Source organism: Ostrinia furnacalis, unplaced genomic scaffold, assembly GCF_004193835.3.
Source record: "Ostrinia furnacalis isolate ACB-3 unplaced genomic scaffold, ASM419383v2 OfSCF0639, whole genome shotgun sequence".
NCBI lineage: Eukaryota > Metazoa > Arthropoda > Insecta > Lepidoptera > Crambidae > Ostrinia > Ostrinia furnacalis.
In genome coordinates this window covers 286,520-306,668 of record NW_021130878.1, presented here as the reverse complement: position 1 = coordinate 306,668, position 20,149 = coordinate 286,520, and the positions used below count along the sequence as shown (strand labels likewise).

General features: G+C 38.2%; 4 protein-coding genes across 5 annotated transcripts in view; 1 reads left to right on the top strand and 3 right to left on the bottom strand.

Moving 5' to 3' along the window:
• Positions 1 to 4,188: 4,188 nt before the first annotated feature.
• Positions 4,189 to 5,880, bottom strand: LOC114366610 (uncharacterized). Of its 2 annotated transcripts, none has more exons than XM_028323537.1 (4): positions 5,777 to 5,880; positions 5,571 to 5,671; positions 5,156 to 5,314; positions 4,189 to 4,774 (listed from the first exon to the last, which is right to left on the bottom strand). In XM_028323537.1, exons 2-4 carry the CDS (start codon positions 5,650 to 5,652, stop codon positions 4,548 to 4,550), a joined length of 468 nt encoding a protein of 155 aa, XP_028179338.1. In that variant the 5' UTR covers positions 5,653 to 5,671; positions 5,777 to 5,880; the 3' UTR covers positions 4,189 to 4,547. The 2 variants fall into 2 exon arrangements, with proteins under 2 accessions (XP_028179338.1, XP_028179337.1); XM_028323536.1 differs by having other exon boundaries at positions 5,571 to 5,706; positions 5,777 to 5,874.
• A 721-nt stretch (positions 5,881 to 6,601) lies between these two features.
• LOC114366605 (uncharacterized) lies at positions 6,602 to 8,342 on the bottom strand. The gene is made up of 2 exons (XM_028323531.1): positions 7,907 to 8,342; positions 6,602 to 7,274 (listed from the first exon to the last, which is right to left on the bottom strand). Exons 1-2 carry the CDS (start codon positions 8,199 to 8,201, stop codon positions 7,051 to 7,053), a joined length of 519 nt encoding a protein of 172 aa, XP_028179332.1. The 5' UTR covers positions 8,202 to 8,342; the 3' UTR covers positions 6,602 to 7,050.
• A 239-nt stretch (positions 8,343 to 8,581) lies between these two features.
• On the top strand, positions 8,582 to 9,589 carry LOC114366606 (uncharacterized). The gene is made up of 3 exons (XM_028323532.1): positions 8,582 to 8,790; positions 8,861 to 9,107; positions 9,319 to 9,589. The coding sequence occupies exons 1-3, from the start codon at positions 8,668 to 8,670 to the stop codon at positions 9,432 to 9,434; spliced, it is 486 nt and encodes a 161-aa protein (XP_028179333.1). The 5' UTR covers positions 8,582 to 8,667; the 3' UTR covers positions 9,435 to 9,589.
• Positions 9,590 to 12,132: 2,543 nt separating this feature from the next.
• Usp8 (Ubiquitin specific protease 8) overlaps positions 12,133 to 20,149 on the bottom strand; it is a 42,162-nt gene continuing 34,145 nt past the window's right edge. Inside the window, exons 17-21 of the mRNA XM_028323510.1 lie at positions 19,127 to 19,321; positions 17,599 to 17,751; positions 16,040 to 16,224; positions 13,350 to 15,329; positions 12,133 to 12,876 (exon numbers count right to left, since the gene is read on the bottom strand). Coding sequence (XP_028179311.1) covers positions 15,215 to 15,329; positions 16,040 to 16,224; positions 17,599 to 17,751; positions 19,127 to 19,321 — 648 coding nt within the window. The 3' untranslated portion in view covers positions 12,133 to 12,876; positions 13,350 to 15,214. The remainder of the gene's footprint in view (positions 12,877 to 13,349; positions 15,330 to 16,039; positions 16,225 to 17,598; positions 17,752 to 19,126; positions 19,322 to 20,149) is intronic.

Below are 20,149 nucleotides of genomic sequence, written 5' to 3'. Positions count from 1 at the left end.
AGGAAATGGATAGAACATACACTAGAGTAGTGTTTTAAAGACTTATTGTCACAAAATTATATCGATTCGTTCATACGTAACCAGTGCTCCTTTTGTTGAAACGCATTTGATGAGTTTGTTTGGAGTTTCAATTCCTATAATGCTTTTGCATTTGAAATATCGTTGCTAACTCATTTATTGATAATAATATCAAAAAGCCTTAGAAAATATACAAAATTGAAAATAGATCTTGAAAATTAACGGTTTTAATTTAATTTATTTAGTACTAAGTTATTTATTGTTTTAAACTTTAGTGCTTTAAGACTATTTATTCACAACAACAGCAGTTTTTTTTTACTAAAAAAATATTTTACCTCTAACAAAATGAAATATTTTTTCAAATGAAATCATCTCTGAAATACATATATATACTACTTCGAAAAAAATCTCAATAGATAAAACTATTTAATATTAGCTTACGTCATAACTGTTTAATTTTATGAATAAGAGGGCAACCTAATGTTTTAGCTGTAAGAAAATACCTAAGATTCCTTGTTAGAAGTAATCTCAATTTTATTTCATGACACTTAGCTGCATTTTGGACATCCATATAGGCACATAGTATTTATTTATTTTAACTACTAGAGTAATATTTATGTTGATTCTATTTTAATTGTATAATTAGACACAATTCACAGTCAAAATAATATTTTAATCTTCTTTGTGTTTATTTTGACTGACATACTTATTTTCGTTATGTCACAACATGGATGCGCTAGTACTTTTATGTATTCCACATAGCGTGTGTGAGTTTAAAATAGAGTTATAGAAGACATTGTATGTTGAAAATGATGCACATGTAAAATGACATTCCTATTTATTAGAATATGACTAAAATAAATCCTATACTTAATAAGGTATTAAATAAGAAAAAATAAAGCGCCTCGACAAATAACTGTCATGCTGGAAACTTTACTGCAGTACAAAGTAAGGTAGTATTTAATTTTAATAAACTTGAGAGTTGTCTTATTTGCGCTCACCAGTTGTATTGGTCAACTGGTGAACGTAAGTAGAACAGTTTTAATTAAATAAATTAACTTGAAAAGTCATGCCTAAAATATACACAATGTGTTCATTGAAGCACTCTAAACCTTGCATTATTAGATTCACAGCTTTTAAAAAGTATGTTTACGATAAGCATTTGTTTTAGTAATAGAATAAGTTAATGAAACTTATGACATCGTACTTAAGTATAAATGTTTTTATTTATTATATTTTTACTAGATAGTATGTTGTGTGGTGTTAAGAATCTAAGAGGTTTTGTTAAATAATACTTTAGTTATTGTATTCGGAGTTATAACATTATTTTCTGTCGATACCAAAGCCACATCTAGTACAGTCAGCATCAAATGATTCTTGACACCCAAAGTGGCCAACACAACCATATTTCAATTGTAACAAAGTGTTGCCAACTTATTAGCTACTTTGGATGCCACAAACTATTTGACGCTGAGTGTACCTACATGATGGTAAATAAACTGGGGTTGAACCAGTCATCTGGTTATTTTATTTCCGTCAGATATTTATTTGGTGTAAAAAAGGGGAAATAATTGTAAATTAGGTAATCATAAAGCTCGATTATTCACTGAATGTGTGCTCTAGGGCCGGTTCCTTAGCGGAGCGGAGAAGAGAAGTGTCACCGTCAAATTTTTCTATACAATTTCACAGCAGAGACGAGACGAGAAGGGAAAATAACGAAATCTGATTGGTTATTCTAAACACTTCTCCGCTCTGCTTCGCCTTGATGGAAGACGGGCCTTAGGTTTTTGGTCCTAATTGTATGATCTTACTTAATGTTAATTTATTTATTTATTTATTGAATAATAATTTATTCTGTCAGCTCTTAGAATAAGTCTAACATAGTCTATGGAAATGTGATGTCCTTAGAATTCCCAAATAGATGTGATAGTTCGCAAATCGTTCCTTTATGTGTTACGCACTAATAAATAAGAGTTGGATTTTTTATTCGGGCTATTATTTTCCTATTCCTGTTTATAAAAGTTCCCACATACTTACACAGCAATTTAAAGTTTAACTCTTCTTGATAATTCCTATTATGGAATTACAAACACCAAACTAGTGTGCCCAGCACAGGAAAATTTTTCATTGTAAAGCCTGGTCCGCACATTGGTTCAAGAAACGATAAAACTTCTAGTTACTTTTGAAAGTGGAAAAAAGTTGTTACTGTATTATCTTCTATTAGTATAACTCTTTAAAACCTATAAGCAGTCATCTTTAACAAAGGACAATGTTCATTTCTGGCCTGGCGTGGACAAGCTGCTAATGAAAATATGAATTTGCCAAAAATTTTTAATTAATTTTTAAAGTATTCACTTAGTGTAACTTCGTATCAATTTGCCTTTATAAAAATCCAATATAAATAGTACTTTATGTGATAATTACAACTTCCTGTCTTTAACACTCAATTCAGTGTTGCCAAAATGAATCTTATCGGTAAGAATCGATTCATATCGATTGTTTTTCGACTATGACAAGTAGTATTTTTTTTAAATACGTATTCATTAAAATGACATTTATAAAACCTTTTTAATATTCCAATAACACTACCAAAATATTTAAATAACTAAATGAAACTNATCTCAACAATATCTTAAAGAATGAATTTGAATGATACCATAATTAATTTCTTTGTTTCAGCTGCTGGGGTTTTGACCAAATATGTCATCCCTGATGGCAGTGAGCTGATCGAGCTGCTACACATGCTGTGGAGCCCCAACAAACACATGATGGGACGAGGATTCATTTGCCCTTATATTGGCCGAATAACAGTAGGTTGCTGTGCTCATGTTATGTCAATTTTGTGGTTTTTAAGCTGTGCAAGGTATCAGGAACATGTATTTCCACCTGCCTAGTTCCTAGACAATATTTTGTTGACCCATGAGTCAGATTAAAATAATAATAATAATAAAAAATGGTGTTTTGTTTTGCTTCTAACCTTTCTAGGCTTAAGCAAAAAAAAATTTTTTTAAGGACTTGGATACAAAATGATATTTATATTCTGTTTCTTACTGGTATAGACTACTTAATAAATAACAAATTACATGCTGTAATGTCTGTCCACCTCAGGCCAAAGGTCCCATACTAAGTGGGCATAACCCTTTTAACATTTTGAATAAGAGCCTCGTGAAGAAAACGTTTCATACAAATAAAACACAAAACATGTAATATAGCAAAAACTACGCATTTCTCAGAAAAATAGAACTTAAACAAAACGTTTTTTATAACATCCTACACATGATTCCATCGAAAAAAGTGAATAAATCGCTAATTCCATTTTTATCGTTTCTTGAACCAGTGTGGTCCGTGAGCACGTAGTATCCCGTCCAATGACCCCAAGCTACCCATCCCTATCGCTCGCACACTCACTGCGGCCGCCCGTCGCACAGTCGCGACAGCAACATAATTACGCGCGAGCGATAGGGATGGATTGGGTACATAGAGTTATTATAACTCTATGGGATGGGTAGCTTGGGGTCATTGCTCACGGTAACTTTTAACGTCAACAATCCAGACACGCTTCTCGATTCTGCGATACGATTGGTCGTTCAACAGCCTACGTCAGCTGTTTTGACCAATCGTATCGCAGAATCGAGAAGCGTGTCTGGATTGTTGACGTTAAAAATTACCGTAATCGGGGCTCAGGCTTTAGTATAGATCGTTTCATCCACGTAGTCGCGCTCCACCAATTTTTGGTTGAGGGAAGCGCGGGGTGCGAGGAGTTTGATCCGAGCAATCCGAGCGGCATTATTGTAGTGTGTGTGTCCACTTATGGATAATTTAGCGTGTACCGATAACACTCGAACATTAGCGGAAGAATGCTGGGGCGCGCCTTCGTGGTTGATACGCTTACCTATAGCATTTTAGGAGATTACACAAAAATAAAAATAAAGCATTATTCAGAAATACTATATTATATTCTATTAAGGCCAATTTCTTAAAATATAACTATGGCTAAAATTGAGCGGCGACAACACTAATTCATCAGTCATTAAATAAATAATTTAATTTTTGGTATAATACAATACAGTCATTCCAAATTTAAAAATAATAATATTATGATGAATTTTGATATGTTGACTCTGTCTAAGGAACAGATGTACACATTTAAAATTTAATTATTTCTGGGACGGTTACATAATCTCACAACCAGCTTTTTATTATTAGGTACATGTGAATAAATTATATCAACTAATCGATAGACTCCACAACATCAGATTCATATTATTTTGTAGTACATTTAATACTATTATCAAAAATAAAACTCCACAATTTATTAATGACAAAATGTGTGCAACTCTACTAAAACTCCTAATTGTAAAAAAACTTAAAAAAAATATACACATTGACTACGAATTAAGATTTAAAAGAAAAAAATAGGTACACCAATCCTACCCTACCTACGTAACAAAACACATTCTAAAACAAATCTGTTATTATCACTCAGTGATATTGTCAAAGATGCTACTAAACTATTTTGTTTACCATTTCTATGCTACAGTGATACTTGAGAATACTTCCCTTCCCAGTTTGTGGGCAACGAAATCTAAGATCGTGAAGACCAGCTCACGACGACTGGCCGTGCATGCCATGAGGATATCAAACGCCCGGGCATAATCCACAGGGTCCAAGCGCCTTAGGTAGTTGAAAACGATGTACAGCAACTCTTTTAGTTTCTCTTTCACTGTGTCCCAAATCTCTCGCAGCGAGACCAATGCTGAAAATAAGTTTCAAATTATATTTTGTTTCAAGTTTAATGAGGACTTTTTAATTTGACTATTTAATTATTTATAGACCCATAAAATCTTCAATAGAACATCAAGAATGAAAGAGTAGTTAATGAAGTGTCATGAGCACACAGATCTGGATCAGCAAATCTGTGCATGAGCATCACTAGTAAGGATTGAACTCAAAATAGTTGTGACACAACTTGAAGGAATAATAAATAATAGGAAAAAAATATCAACAACTACCAATTGATCAATATGGAAATCATTGGACGAGACCTATGTTCAGCAGTAGACGATCTGTGGCTGAAATGATGATGATCATGAGGAAAAACAAGACTTGCATACTACAGTATCAGTACAACACTTACTGGAAACTCCTAACCCAGTCGCACCACCGATACCGGCACCGAGCGCTGCCCCCATCCTCCCACCGGCGAACCCACCGATCAGGCCACCCGCCACTGTGAACACTCCGGTCATGATCGCTGTGTCTCTGTCCCATTGTATACGGATGTCAAATGCGTCAGCTGAAATTGAAGACCTTTTTTAATGGAATTGAAAGGACAAAATTCTTAAAAATAGGCGTTTGATTGCCTATTTTTGTTGGAGAGAATTCAAAATTGTTTAAAAAAAGTACAACTGCACAATGGTCAAAGTCATACTTCTTTTTATTGCTCACAAAAGGTTGGTGGATAGGACAGACTTTTTTAATAAAATGTACTGTGACTTAAGTCACATGCTTACAACATGTGTAAGGGAATTAGAACGAATATAATTACTCACCGATTTGTAATAGAATTTGCTCAATCCAATTCGGATCGAACCTCACTTCGTTGGATACATAAGGCTGGATTGCCAAAGACATCGTGGAAAGAACGACGTATCTGGGCAAAGATTAATCAGCTGTTTTAGTTATTCACTGCAAGATCGCGAAGCACAATGTAGCTCATAATTTAAATATAACACTATTTTGTTATCTAAATACTTACCCACCACAACAACCAACAAACACAAACAAAATTCCGCGACACAAATCTACGCACAGCTGATTCTTCTGTCAATTAGTGTCAATCACCAATTTACCATAGACAATCCACTAGTGAGTATGAAATATCGATGTAAAAATAACAAATAAAGAGGTGGCNAAACTATATGAATAAATCAATTGCAGACGCTGCCTATAAGTGAGACTATACAATAAATGTTATAGTTTAGGATTTTGAATCTAAAAAACACTTATCAGAATTTTCGTTGAACAAAGTTTCAAAAATACCAAAAACGCGCGCTAAAAACTTGAAATTTTTCACACCAAAACCGTTTGGTTGACTTTGACATTACCTGACAGTGACAAATGACGTTGAAAAGTTGTAAGATGGCATAGATAAGTAAAAAAATATATTTAAAAATATAAATAAGTGACCACAATATCTTAAAGTATCACCATATCGAAAATTAGGATCCTTTTTTAAAAGTAAACGAAGTGGTAATATATCTACCTTTATTTGAATAAGGGTTAAATTATTGTAATTTAGTACCAAAATGTTAAGTTTCTCTAAGATGATGAGGGTAGGTAAGTATTATTCTCGCGATTATGTCAGATACCAGGCTGGAATGGAATTCTTTTTATTTAATTCTCTAGTTGATTGGACTATCAGCAGGGCCCATGATTGTAAGCTTTGATTGTAAGCCTATTCACGTGTACACACAATGGTTAGGTTAGATATGCAATAAACTACTAAGTACCTATGTAAATAATAGTATAACACAACACAACATTTTAGTAAAATATTTATTTAGGTCAATAAAATAAACGATCGATACAAAAATATTTAATCATTATTCGTCTTACTTACTAAAATTTAATCTCCAGTCGAGTTACACTTTTTAAAGAACAATTATAAACTTTGTTTGAAACAACACAAGGCCTGCCTTATGCTTTTAAATGAAATTTATCAGAAGTCATTAAGTATTATCATGCCTGGTACCTACATTCAATTCATTTTATTAAATACAGTATACCTTTATTCTCGCGTTTTCTTTATTTTTTGCTATCAAAATATCATGCGATAACATAAACGAAGAGGTCTTTTAGATACATTTCAAAAATAGCATATCTGAAACTTATTTTTTTAACAATGACGGTAGATAGTCATCCAACAACAACAAGTAAAATATCATGTCACATTTTTTGAATAATAAATTGTAAATTAATAAAAATCATAGCTCATATTACAAGCCTTCAAACCTTAACCTTCATCATAATTCAAGCAGCAGTCAAGCTGGATAGGATCCTCTTTCCCAGCAGGCCCGAGGCGGTCTGCGCGATGACCGAGGCCAGCTGGGTGGTGTTCCCGCTATTTTGAGCCAGGAACATGGCGGCACGCTTGTAGTCGTCCAGCCCCATGCCGGCCAGATAGTCGTACACGATGTCGAAGAGCTCGGACAGTTTCGACTTTATCTCCTCCCAAATGTCCCTCATCGATACGGCTGGGGACCAAAATAATGGAGTTGAGGATTTGACGATCAAGCAATATAGGTTACCTATAATTTAAGTAATTATCGTGTTTTTTGATAGCAAAAAGGCCTGCCAGTACAGCTACAAGTCCAAACTAATGCACCGGATTGATAAAAGTGGTGCAGATACCTACCCTTAAATTATGCACACCGAAAGAAAGTTTAGAAAACTTTTGGCGTACTTAATAAGTAGGCGCTTAATCAAATCTACGTTGTTTTTATCTATCTATAAATGAAAGTTTGTATGAACTTGTAAACATATTATACCTATTGTTTGTGCAGCTGTGCAGCTTTATCTTTATTAGTCTAGCACTGACGTATTTATCTCATTATCATTAATATTTCGTTGCTACCTACTTACAAATCTTATAATAAATTGATTAAATCTAAGAATGAAACATGCATATTTATGGGCGCAAAAATCCCCTTGTTAGGAAAATATCCATTTTTACTAGGTATCCGATTATGATCATTTGGGGGTAGATTCAAAAATATTATAACGGATTTAAAGGTGGTTACCCTATTCTCGCCCTTCTATTATTTAGCGAAAAAGCTACTATAAAATTCACACATTTTTAGATAAGTAGGTATTTAATGTAACTAACCAACAATGCCAATGCCGCAAGCTCCACCGATCGCTCCTCCAACGACCGCGCCAATTTTCCCTCCATAATGGTTCCCGATGAGCCCCCCAGCCAGCGCCAGGCCCGTGGTGACCAACATCGCGCCCTTGACTCGTTCATCACTCATCACCACACGGAAATCGAAGCTATCACTGATGGTGAGTATCACCTTCTCCAAAGCAGACGGGTCAAACGGCAGCGCAGCCGAGCCTGAGTTGGAACGGCGCCCACATACTTCGTACTCGCATTCTGTGTCCGAATACTCAAATGAACTCATATTTACTAGCTTTTACGACAAAAGGGGATGATGATGTCGACGAAATAAAACAGCGTAGATCCCGCACGGAGGCAACTGGTACAACTGGCTACTGGTTGTTGAATAATTAGATATTTATAAATTGCGCGATAAAATTGGAGGTATTTTTGAAACATAAACAATATTTCGTTGTGACGTTCAGTGCGTTTTATTCACACAACTGCAGGCGAACTAAAAATAAATAAACCCAGTTGCACATCATATTGGCCTCTTTCGTAATTACTAGCCAATAATAAACATGCAGTACAAACGTCGTCTAGCCCATCATTGGCAAAATAGACAAAAAGCGAAATTAGATTTTTGTTGTCATAATTGTCACTAACGTCAGTTGCACTGTCAGTCAATCAGCTGTTGAGATGATTGTTTGTTTTTCTTTGTTAAGTATTTCAATAAATACATTAGTTTTTTTTAAATATTATAAGTAATTATGAATGATGCAAAATATTATTCGTTGACAAATCGGATGCGTGAAGAAGCGCAGCTTCTTGCGGAACGAAAGTGGATAGAAAATGCCTTAGCGAAAATTAGAGCTCAGCGCAATGCTTTACAGGTTAGAAACTTTATTGTTATTTAATAATTTAATAGAATATACATATTATATTCTTCTAGACTTGTTCCAGGTTGAAAGGCTGCAGTTGGAAAGCATGCAAAATGAGATAGTAAATAAGTTACCGGCAAACCAAAAAGCAGCGAAAAACGCACCGAAGCCAACACCACTTTTTACAAAGGGAGCTGCAACTTCTGAGCCTCTTACAACAGGGAAACATCCATCTCAGTCGGTTCCCAGTACGCCCATCAGAAATTTTCTAGAGACTGAGGCTTCATGCAACATGGAGGCACTTGATTTGGGTGTTACTCGAGCGCTCAGTAAGTTCCTTGAATTAAATTTCTAACAAAACACTTCCCAGTAGAAAAATATTTACCTGCTTTAGTACCCTATATTGAGACTGATGTGAAATAATTCTTAGTTATCATAATACTTGTTCAGTTACATGAAAAAAAATAATGTAAAAAGTATTTACTTTTCTAAAATTGTGAATAATTTAACAATAATAAAACCAATTGAACATTGTTGCAGACAGGGGTAGAGGAAAACCATTTCTCATGGAAGAATTTGAAGAGGATGAGGAATTTGACAATGAAGACCTGATGCTGGATATGAACTTATTCATGAATTGCACACAGCAACAGTAGCAAGACAACCTGGACATTTAAGGCAATTTCTGGCATTTAATTGCCACTCATGGTTGGATTTCATACATTAGGCTTGCTAGCATTAAAAATATTTAATTAAATAACTATAGCATAAAATATTTAGAGTGATAAGATTTTGTAACTGCATACTTACTGTAAATAAAGAAATAAGTTCGAATATTTGAAATTTTAATCCAGGCCTTCCATAAAACTTGACACAAAATTCTAGGAGTCCAATTATTAAAATAATGCAATGATTAGTTCCCATTAGTGATGGGCCGACTATGGTCTTTGCCGACTAACCGACTAGCCGACTAATCGGTTTTCAAATCATTCCTAATACCTACTTACTTGTCCGAAGAATAATAAGAATATCTAGATTTCTTAAGAGATATACATATAACTTCTTGAGAAATAAGATTTCTTTAATATGAGGTAAAATAAAAAGCAACATTACAATCACCTAACAGTACTTAAGGTAGATGTCATTATTTTCGACGGCGGAGGGGTCAGGGGAGGTGACAATATGATCGCCTCCAGCTGGGCTAGGATGAGCGCCGTGATATTCTTATCGACGTCAAAATGTATGGGAAAAATTGATAAAATGGCGTGATAACCGCTTATTGCGGCGCGCATCTTAGGCCCACTGATTCCTCTCCACCCTCCATGGTGATGGTCAGCGAGCTGAGGACGTTGGGGTATCCCCGCCTTCATTGCACGGACTACCACCACCGTCGGATAGGCAGGGCCCGCCATACAGGTGGGCAATGCCGGGACGGACTGTGATAGTTGATGGCTTTGTACGGATTCCCATAGTTCTTTACACTAAGGCGATCGACGGAGCTCAGGGGTTATTAATGAGGGTATTCCTAATCCTTCCGATGAGAGGAGCCCCATATAATCTACCACTTCCCGGCAGGGTAGGTATGCAATTCCATGCTTTTTTTTCCCCGANGAACTGAGAAAAATCTGAAATTCGACATTTATCACCTTCTTCCATTCATGTCTTCAATTATTATATACGTAGTATATCCGTTAACCTTTACCAATTATTATAAAAGTATATAAGTAGTATATCCGTTAACCTAGTACCCATAACACAAGCATTAAGTTGCTTACTTTGGGGCTAGCTGGCGCAGTGTGAAATTGTCCAAAGATTTATTATTATTATTATTATCTTCGTTCGAAAAACAATCAAAGTCACTCACATACTAACTTTTTCCGAAAGAATCCAATAGGCAGGTTTGCAGTAGGTAGGTACACCAAAATGTTATCACATTATCTGCACCATGTATCAGCAGTTTTTGTGTACGTTAGCTGGCATATAAAACTATAGGTAAAGGCGTACATAATGGATCTGCAATAATGTGTGTATTGTAATGTGTGCAATACGACTCAGAAACGTGGCCTCTCAATATAGGCCTTATAAAATATAAGCTCAAAATTGCACAACGTGCTATGGAGAGGGCTATGCTCGGTGTTTCTTTACAAGATCGAATCAGAAATGAGGAGGAGATCCGTAAACGAACCAAAGTCGTTGACATAGCCCAACAGACTAGCAAGCTAAAGTGACAATGGGCAGGGCACATAGTACGCAGAACTAATGGCCGATGGGGCAGCAAGGTTCTGGAATGGAGGCCACGTACCGGAAAGCGCAGCGTAGGACGTCCACCCACAAGGTGGACCGACGACCTCATAAAGGTAGCAGGAAGGCGCTGGATGCAGGGCACCACCAAGCGGCCATTGTGGAAATCATTGGGGGAGGTCTATGTTCAGCAGTGGACGTTCTATAGTTGAAATGATGATGGATGATGAATAATGAATAATGTGTAGAAGAGGGTTACGGATATTTCCATTTATGATGAAATTATTTGACTAACTGAATGGAGAGCCATAAAAATGTATTGTTTACTATATGGGTTGCAACCCTTACTGAACCCACTACCNTTCCCCGATAAATAGTGTCATAATTTTTATATGGACAAATGGCATAAACTTTAAGTACACATTTGTTACGATTTCCTGGTATTTTTACCTAATCTTAACTTTGTATGAATTTAGACTGATTGCCAAAATTTTAAATCAGGTGAAACCACTTTTGACTGATTTTTGCAGTCAAAAGTGGATTAGATAAACGCCCTTGGTCTACCTCATAATCATTTTGGTGATTATGAGTTTTATTTCATTCACACATTTAATTATGTAATGCGCCGATTATAATCGGCATATTTTGCCGAATATTCGTCACTAGTCGGCCGACTACAAATGATGCCGAATAGTCGGCTTTCCCGACTAGTCGGCGACTAGTCGGCCCATCTCTAGTTCCCATGGATCTTTTATAGGTCCACTAGCTTTTGCCCGCGTCTTCACCCGCGTGAAATTTCGTTCGTCACAGATCGTCATAAATTATAGCCTATATGTTATTCTGGGTTATAAACAATAATACTGTAGTTTTATCAAAATCGGTTCAGTAGTTTTTGCGTGAAAGAGTAACAAACATCCAGACATCCAAACTTTTGCATTTATAATATTAAAGTAGGATTTTAGTTCTTACAAAGTTATGTCCTTAGTGTAGTACATGTTAAGAACTGCCTTTTACAATCGCCATAAAATAAAACCACAGTAAACTTATATTAACAAAGAATTTAATAAAGTTTGTCTTACATTTAGATTTATAATAAACCATTAATGTATGTTATATACAAGGTTACCATACAACAGTCAATTCAATGAAAAAAATCCGTCCTCTGTTGGAAACTAAACGCGCTACGTTAATACAATGGCACGGCAAGCTAGCTTTGCGTACGAAGTCCTAATATAATTTTCTTAGGCACTGTGATTCGATCAACTTCGAAATATTAAAATATAGCCCCAATCTCTTTAAAAAAATAGTGTAAAAATACTATTGCGTCACTTTGGGATGATATCACACAAGTTGAAATCTGTGGAAATGGATTAATTCTACGTAGAAACTTGATCGTATTATTTCTGCAGTAACATTCGCTTGATTCTACTCTGAATATATTTATTTAACGACTTTTTGTAAGCTAGCTGCAATGACCAGCAACCCAAACAGCACACATAAAACATCCAAAAGACTCACGCCCGTTTTCAAAAACGATGCTTACTCAAGTGAAGCAGAAAATCAAACGCACAGCATTGAATAGAGCTCTGTGATTGGTTTGTGTCACCCTGAGCGTCCACGAGCACTGTGAGACTTCATAGTAATGTTTGTGAATACGGGAGTCAGTCTCCATCGCTCCATGAAGCATTATGCTCCCCAAAACTTACTAACAGCGGGTTAAAGTAACGTGTGTTAATAACTCTTATTTGTCTGAATATTTCCTATTCCTTGGTTACACAGTTTTTGTGATTTCAGATATCTCTTATCACTTAGATTTAATGTGGCTCTGCTGTCTGGCTAGCCTTAAATACACTGTTATGTACAGTCGCGGAATGAAAAGGTTCGTCACCTTAGTGTCGGTTTTCGCTTGCACTAGGTACTGTAAGAGTCAAACCTGCCAACATAACAGTACAAGAAACAGTGCTGCTAACATTTAAATAAATATGACGTTTGCTAACGAATAAGGTTTTGCTTGTTTATTTTTCTATCCCATCAGTGCAATGCAATGATGACATTGACCAATTGACAATAGTTTTTTTTATTTAAAAGAAATAATAATGGCAGGTTGAACCAACAAGAAGGTTTTAGTTTATCAATCATAATAATCTTCTTGACAAGATGAATCGTCAAACAACTTTGATCTGAATAATTTTGAACTTTACTGACGAACAGTTAAAGATTATTTCCTCTAACTCGAGATTATTCTGTAACATAGTTTCAAAAGGTAATATGTGCTCGCGATTCGTTGAAGGAATCAATTTGAAAACTGACGAACCTTTTCATTCCGCGACTGTACAACTGGCACTAAATAACTTTGTCAATAACGATAATTACAATTACGTTAATGACAATTTCAAAGAATACCTCTCGTACAATGAACTAGGTATTTACAAAGAATGTAACTGTTCGCCGCGACTGCTGGTGCTGGATCAAATTCAAACATTATTCAGTCTTTGATTTCACAATGTACAATCTCAAAGTAAATTAAGCAACTATAATGTAGACAAATATTGTTAAATTCTTGTAGAATTGTTTCAACATTCACTTTGCCTGTCATATGGATCAAAAGATGTAGTAGTTCTTCATTAAGCATTTTTATTTCACTGATTCATTTCAATTGATAGCTTTCGATTTGGATATTTATTGTTGTTTTACTTGATAAGGGGCTATTTATTATAATATAATTACAAAATATTTGAAACTGATTCAAAACTAATAGGTACCTTAGAATAGTATTTTGTTATCTAAATTATGAAAAAAATAACAATAAATATAACACATTTTAAGGGGAGTGAAATAAATATAACATTGTAATTACATTTTCGAGAAATACATTAATCTGACCAACTGTCAAATATTTAATATAAGTGAAAACAACAAATTTTCTTATTTAAATAAATTAACGACTAAATTATTTGCGAATATGGTGTAATAATAATCACAACAAATTTTAAGTTCTAAGCCGTAATTTTGTTTCAAACATTTTTGAAGGGATGTGACAAAACACAGGCAAAAATATTTGTGAAATACTGAATTATGGTAAAATCTGATAGCTGACATTGATGCAAATACGTCTTCGTGGGTAAACAGACATGCATTTGATGCAAAACATCAAATTGTACTACATATAATAATAATAATATTCACATTTCTGTCAAGTTCACATTCTCTGCACTGCTTAATGAAAGTCAATATGCAGCTACCTTCATATTAAAAAATAAATTAGGAGTATAACGGAAAAACCTTGGTTCTATTGGGCATTTTATAAATATTCTCCCTTCTGAATACTTACAGTACCACAGGCGGATTGAGGGAATTTAAAATTAATAATAAAATGTACCAATACAACTATAAGGTCACGTTAACATATTCAAACACAAAATCGGTTGAGGTTCTAATAACTGACCTATACTACTAATTATCACATTACTGTATCCAGTAAATTAGATTGGTGTTATAAACATTGATGACCAAGCGTGTGACATACGTAAATATCATAGAATACAATTATGTACACCTATGACACATTTGTAAGCTTTTTGCAATAGAAAAAGCTTTCATTTCTTTTAAAATGCATGACTATACATTTAAAAGGGCAGTTCCCTTTAATTTGGTTAATGAGATGGAGCAACTCGAGTAATATTTAGTTTCTTTACAGTAATAGTGCTATGAACAGTGGATTTGCATTGGAAGATCACAATGGCTGCCAGTTATTGTGGTAACTGACGCATTCCTAATTCATAAATTATACCGTTGTTCACACCACTTGCTATATCAGTACTACTGTCAGTATGTTCCTGTTATTTTAATCAATCGCTGCCCATTTTGTGTTATTGCCATGCAATATTTTTTTGTTTGGAGATTTATATGAGGCTATTTCACCATTTCTATATGCCATTAATCACCAGGATTAAGGTTTTCTAATGCACGACAGTCAATGTGTGTCACTAATTTGAGTCTATCACGTTCACCGCATCAGTGATTAAAATCACTAATCTTTCACACCACTATTCGACACTGTCTCTACACGTCACTGTAGTCATCGGTTCGGCTTCACTTCGCTGTCACGTGTCTCGCACGTGGGTGTGACGTCACTGCGGGCGAGCGGGTGTCGCGCGTGGGTCGCGCGTGGCACGCGCGTGCGACGCGTGCGCGCTCATGAGGCGTGGCGCGCGGGCCCGCACGTCGTGTAGAACAGGATGTATGCTGCGCTGGACTTCACCTCGCTCGATGGGATCTCCGTTACTACGTGGTCGTCGTATTTGTACCATCTGGAAATGTTTAAACAATTGTTTTGATTATGACATCAAATATTGTCTCATACTTACTTAGCTCCAAGCATTATAAAAAACTAGAATTTTGTCTGTCACAGAAAAACATTATAGCGCGCGTCCCTGTTTCAAAAAACTGTCCTATGTCCTTTCCCGGGACTAAAACTATCTCTATGACAAATTTCATCAAAATCGGTTCAGTGGTTTAGGCGTGAAAGCAAGACAGACATAGTTACTTTCGCATTTATAATATTAGTATAGAAGTATAGATAAAGATTGTATTATAGGCGAAGGTTTTAATTATTTATTTGAGTAAAGACAGCGTTACAAAGTGTTACTAGTGTAAAAAAGGATAAAAGGAAAGTGGAATTAAATACTACTGAGTCCCGTGACCAATCAGAGGACGCTTCGATGAGAACACGTTGTACACATTTTGTCGCCATAGCCTCTGACACGACACGACATCTGATCGCCATAGCCTGAACGCCTTGGTTCGGATGAAGTTGTAGCTATGTCATCGTGAAATTGTAAACTCCGTCAGTTTATAATATAAAGCGTAGGATTGTACTGGTAAACTATAGCTATGAGTGGGTTAGATTATGTCTTTATGATCAAAGTACGTCAGAAACAATCTCACCGAGTTCACAATTTTACGGTGACATCTATAACACCCATTATTCTAGATAAGAACAGATGTCGGCGACACTCACTTTCCGTAGATCTGACTCTTGCAATAGGCGGTGTAGTGGCCGCCCTCCATGGAGCCGTAGTGGTTGGACACGGCATACAGGCTGTACTGCTGCCCGCCGTGCAGAGAAAACGGCCGCATGTCCAGCTCGTCTAGCGGGAAGTCGATGTACGTCTGTTTCTTGCGGTACGCGTTTACCATGTACTCCTGCGAATATAAAAATTATACAGGGTGTTAGGTAAATGGGTATATGAGCCGACACTAGTCTAACTTTTTAATTTTCATACAAAATAAATTTTATAAAATCCGATTTGTATGAAAATAAAAATAATTAAAATGAAGATATCAATTTTCTGACTTCACCATACCATTTATATGTCCATGTTAACATGGGCTAGTGTCGGCTCATATACCCATTTACCTAACACCCTGTATATTTAATATCATATCATCATCTAGGAGTTTCCCTGCGTGATCGATTCAGAAATGAGATCGGTAGGAGAACCAAAGTGACCGACATAGCTCGCTGAATTGCTAAAATCAAGTGGCAGTGGGCAGGGCATATAGCTCGTAGAGACGATGGCCGTTGGGGCAGAAAAGTTCTCGAGTGACGACCACGGGCTGGAAGACGTAGCGTGGGCAGGCCTCCTACTAGGTGGACCGACGATCCGGTAAGGGTCGCGGGAAGAGCCTGGATGCGGGCAGAACAGGACCGTTCATTGTGGAAAACCTTGGGGGAGGCCTTTGTCCAGCAGTGGACGTCATTTGGCTGAAACGAACGAACATCATCATCATCAGCCGGGCTAGGATACACGCTTTGACGAAATCTTATCGATGATTTTAGATGACAAAAATTTATAGGCTAAATCGATACAAAAATTTTGTTATTTCTCGATAAAAGTTTACCGTGGTGCGCATCCTTGGCCTACTAAAGCCTGGTCCGTCCACGTAGCTCGCACACTCACTGCGGGCGCGCGTCGCACAGTCGCGACAGCAATATAATTACGCGCGAGCGATAAGGATGGGTAGCTTGGGGTCATTGGACAAAATTCTATGTGCTCACGGACCAGGCTTTAGTTATTATAGATCTCACTGCAGGAGCACGACTCTTTATGATTTACTAGAGATAAATGGAGACGGGTTGGGGAGGCCTGATGTCGCATATTTGTCTCCGAGTTTCCTTTTATGACATCTACGGAAAGTGGCAATTCAAATGAGGTCCAGAATGAACTTTTTTTCTTCTTCTTTCTTATCTGCTGCTGTCGTTCCTGAACACTATAATCCAGGCCTTTTCAAGACAAGTGAATAGGCACTTAAAGGACAGATATGTACCATCCTAGAGTGCATCTCACTTAACACGCGATTGCGGTCAAATACCTGCCTTGTCTTGCTTAAAAAAATCTTGTCTATAGTCTGGTCTGTGAGCACGTAGAATTTTGTCCAATGACCCTAAGCTACCCATTTACCGATTATTTACCGATTGGTAGCGTGGGGTCATTGGACAAAATTCTACGTTCTCACAGACCGGGCTTTAGTGTGGCACAAATATGGTATTCAATAAAGTATGTTCTATCTATCTACCTTAGGATCGACGTAGAAGCGTTTGAAGTGTATGACGAGCACGGGCGGTAGTCGAGAGATATCCAGCTTTTTGACGGCATCCCGCTTCTGCTTGCAGTTGGGACAGTTCCAGCCCGGGATCGTCTCGCCGTTCAGGTACAGTTTCAGGCAATCCTGGAAAAGGAAACAGGTCATTTAGAACTAATACAACACTGTCGTGTTACGGCAGTTGGAGGTAAGATAGCCAGTTCCTCAGTGGTTGAGGATTTCGAGTGAAACCTTCGTTGTGGGTAAAAAAGTGACAGCCTTTCTTAGCTGAGTTTTCATTGGCCGTATAGTGATTTGGACATAAGGAAGGGCGAGCATTCTTCAGCTTTTTGGAAAGTATATTCTTGTTGATTCTATAGTCACTGTGAGGATATACTGGTTGGCACATTAGGGACAAATGAAGATATGTAGTAAACTCTAAATTCGTTATTTGGTGTACTCACGCTGCGGTTAGTTTACGTCCATCCAGGACGAATGCAGATGCTTTCCCGTCTGGGAAGTCCATGCTCTCAGTCCAGTTTTATTGGCTAATGGACAGTGGGTATACGCTGAGTATGGTTGTACAAATATGGGAATAAAATAAGGTCATATTCGAGATAGCATAGACAGGCATATTAGGGATAAAGTCGGGCATATAAGGTAGAAGATAGAAAATGGGCTGATGATGGAAAAGATATTAAGGAGACTTCTAAAGAGAAGTCTTTCATGGAAAGATTGTTTTTCATCATCATTCTTTCACCCACAGGATGTCCACTGCTGAACATAGATTTGCCCAATGATTTTCAGATTGGCCGGTCGGTAGCGGTCTGCGCCGGTCCAGCGCCTTCCTGCAATTTTTATGAGGTCATCTGTCTACCTTGTAAGTTGTGGTCCCATGCTACGCTTGCCGGTACGTGTGGCCTCGACTCCAGAACCCTGCAGCTCCATCGACTGTCAGTTCTACGTGCTATGTGACTTATGTGAGTCAGAATATGTCAGGAGACCCTGCGGAAGGCCGGACGGGCCTGGTGGTGGTGGGTACTTGGCGCAGACGGTGCAGCGGCGGGCCGGACGGGCCTGGTGGTGGTGGGTACTTGGTGCAGGCGGGCCTGCGGCGGGCCGGACGGGCCTGGTGCTGGGGGGTACTTGGAGCAGCGGCGGGCCGGACGGGCCTGGTGGTGGGGGGTGCTTGGCGCAGGCGGGCCTGCGGCGGGCCGGACGGGCCTGGTGCTGGGGGGTACTTGGAGCAGCGGCGGGCCGGACGGGCCTGGTGGTGGGGGGTGCTTGGCGCAGGCGGGCCTGCGGCGGGCCGGACGGGCCTGGTGCTGGGGGGTACTTGGAGCAGCGGCGGGCCGGACGGGCCTGGTGGTGGGGGGTGCTTGGCGCAGGCGGGCCTGCGGCGGGCCGGACGGGCCTGGTGGTGGGGGGTACTTGGAGCAGCGGCGGGCCGGACGGGCCTGGTGGTGGGGGGTGCTTGGCGCAGGCGGGCCTGCGGCGGGCCGGACGGGCCTGGTGTACTCACGCCGAGCGTGCAGCGGGCCGCGCTGGCAGGCAGCTCCAGCGACAGGTTGGAGAAGGACTCGTAGGTGGCGCTTTGCTTGGCGCAGACGGTGCAGCGCACAGTGGAGCGGATCTGTCCGTAGAACAGCCGCAGGATGAGGCTCTCTTTGGACTTGGTGTACTCGTGCCACGCCTTCTCTGACGGCGGGAGGCTGTCCTGTTGGGGAGAATAGAGAGATAAATATCTAAATATATACAGGGTGTTTGGCGCATCGTGTGCCAAAATGATTTGGCAGATAGAATGGGTCATTTCCTATATTTTCAGCCCCCATAACACGTTCCATGCCAAGCGGCTACTTTTATATTAATTTTTTTAGTAATTTCACCAAAATACCCAAATCGCATCATTTAATTTCGATTTTAAAAAAAACTACTAGGCTAAGCCTCAAAGTAAATATTTTGTTTTAACGTGCATTGATGTAGGGTTGCATCAAATCTAAATTTACTGGCAAATATCATCTAGTTTTTTTTAATTCAGCTTTTAATTACGCCTAGCAGTTTTTTTTAAAATCGAAATTTTATGATGCGATTTGGGTATTTTGGTGAAATTACTAAAAAAAATAATTTAAAAGTAGCCGCCTGACGTGGAACGTGTTATGGGGGCTGAGAATATAGAAAATGACCCATTCTATCCGCCAAATCATTTTGGCACACGATGCGCCAAACACCCTGTATAACTCAAAGGTAGTGATCTATCAGTCTATCTATAGTGATCTATCAGCGCACAACCCAAACCACTGGACGGTTCGGGCTGAAATTTGGCATGCAGGTAGGTGTTATGACGTAGACATCCGCTAAGGATTTTACGAAACTCCACCCCTAAGGGGGTAACACGGGATCCACGCGTACGAAATCGCGGGCGGCCGCTAGTTTTTGTATATTCGTCTATTTGCCACGACAGTGTGACATCTTCAATTAGATTAACATAGATGTCACATTGTCGTCGCAAAAGGCAGTGGCGGACTAACAGGGGGGCGGAAGGGCC

What these genes read in the sequence shown, in the direction of transcription:
- LOC114366610 (XM_028323537.1), bottom strand. Translation starts at nt 5,652, where the DNA reads ATGTCTTTGGCAATCCAGCCTTATGTATCCAACGAAGTGAGGTTCGAT. An exon ending in GCAAATTCTATTACAAATCG is followed by an intron (nt 5,315 to 5,570) that starts GTGAGTAATTAT and finishes CTTCAATTTCAG; the next exon opens with CTGACGCATTTGACATCCGT. An exon ending in GACTGGGTTAGGAGTTTCCA is followed by an intron (nt 4,775 to 5,155) that starts GTAAGTGTTGTA and finishes ACTTATTTTCAG; the next exon opens with CATTGGTCTCGCTGCGAGAG.
- LOC114366605 (XM_028323531.1), bottom strand. Translation starts at nt 8,201, where the DNA reads ATGAGTTCATTTGAGTATTCGGACACAGAATGCGAGTACGAAGTATGT. An exon ending in TTGCGGCATTGGCATTGTTG is followed by an intron (nt 7,275 to 7,906) that starts GTTAGTTACATT and finishes TTTGGTCCCCAG; the next exon opens with CCGTATCGATGAGGGACATT.
- LOC114366606 (XM_028323532.1), top strand. Translation starts at nt 8,668, where the DNA reads ATGAATGATGCAAAATATTATTCGTTGACAAATCGGATGCGTGAAGAA. An exon ending in CTCAGCGCAATGCTTTACAG is followed by an intron (nt 8,791 to 8,860) that starts GTTAGAAACTTT and finishes GACTTGTTCCAG; the next exon opens with GTTGAAAGGCTGCAGTTGGA. An exon ending in GGGTGTTACTCGAGCGCTCA is followed by an intron (nt 9,108 to 9,318) that starts GTAAGTTCCTTG and finishes ACATTGTTGCAG; the next exon opens with ACAGGGGTAGAGGAAAACCA.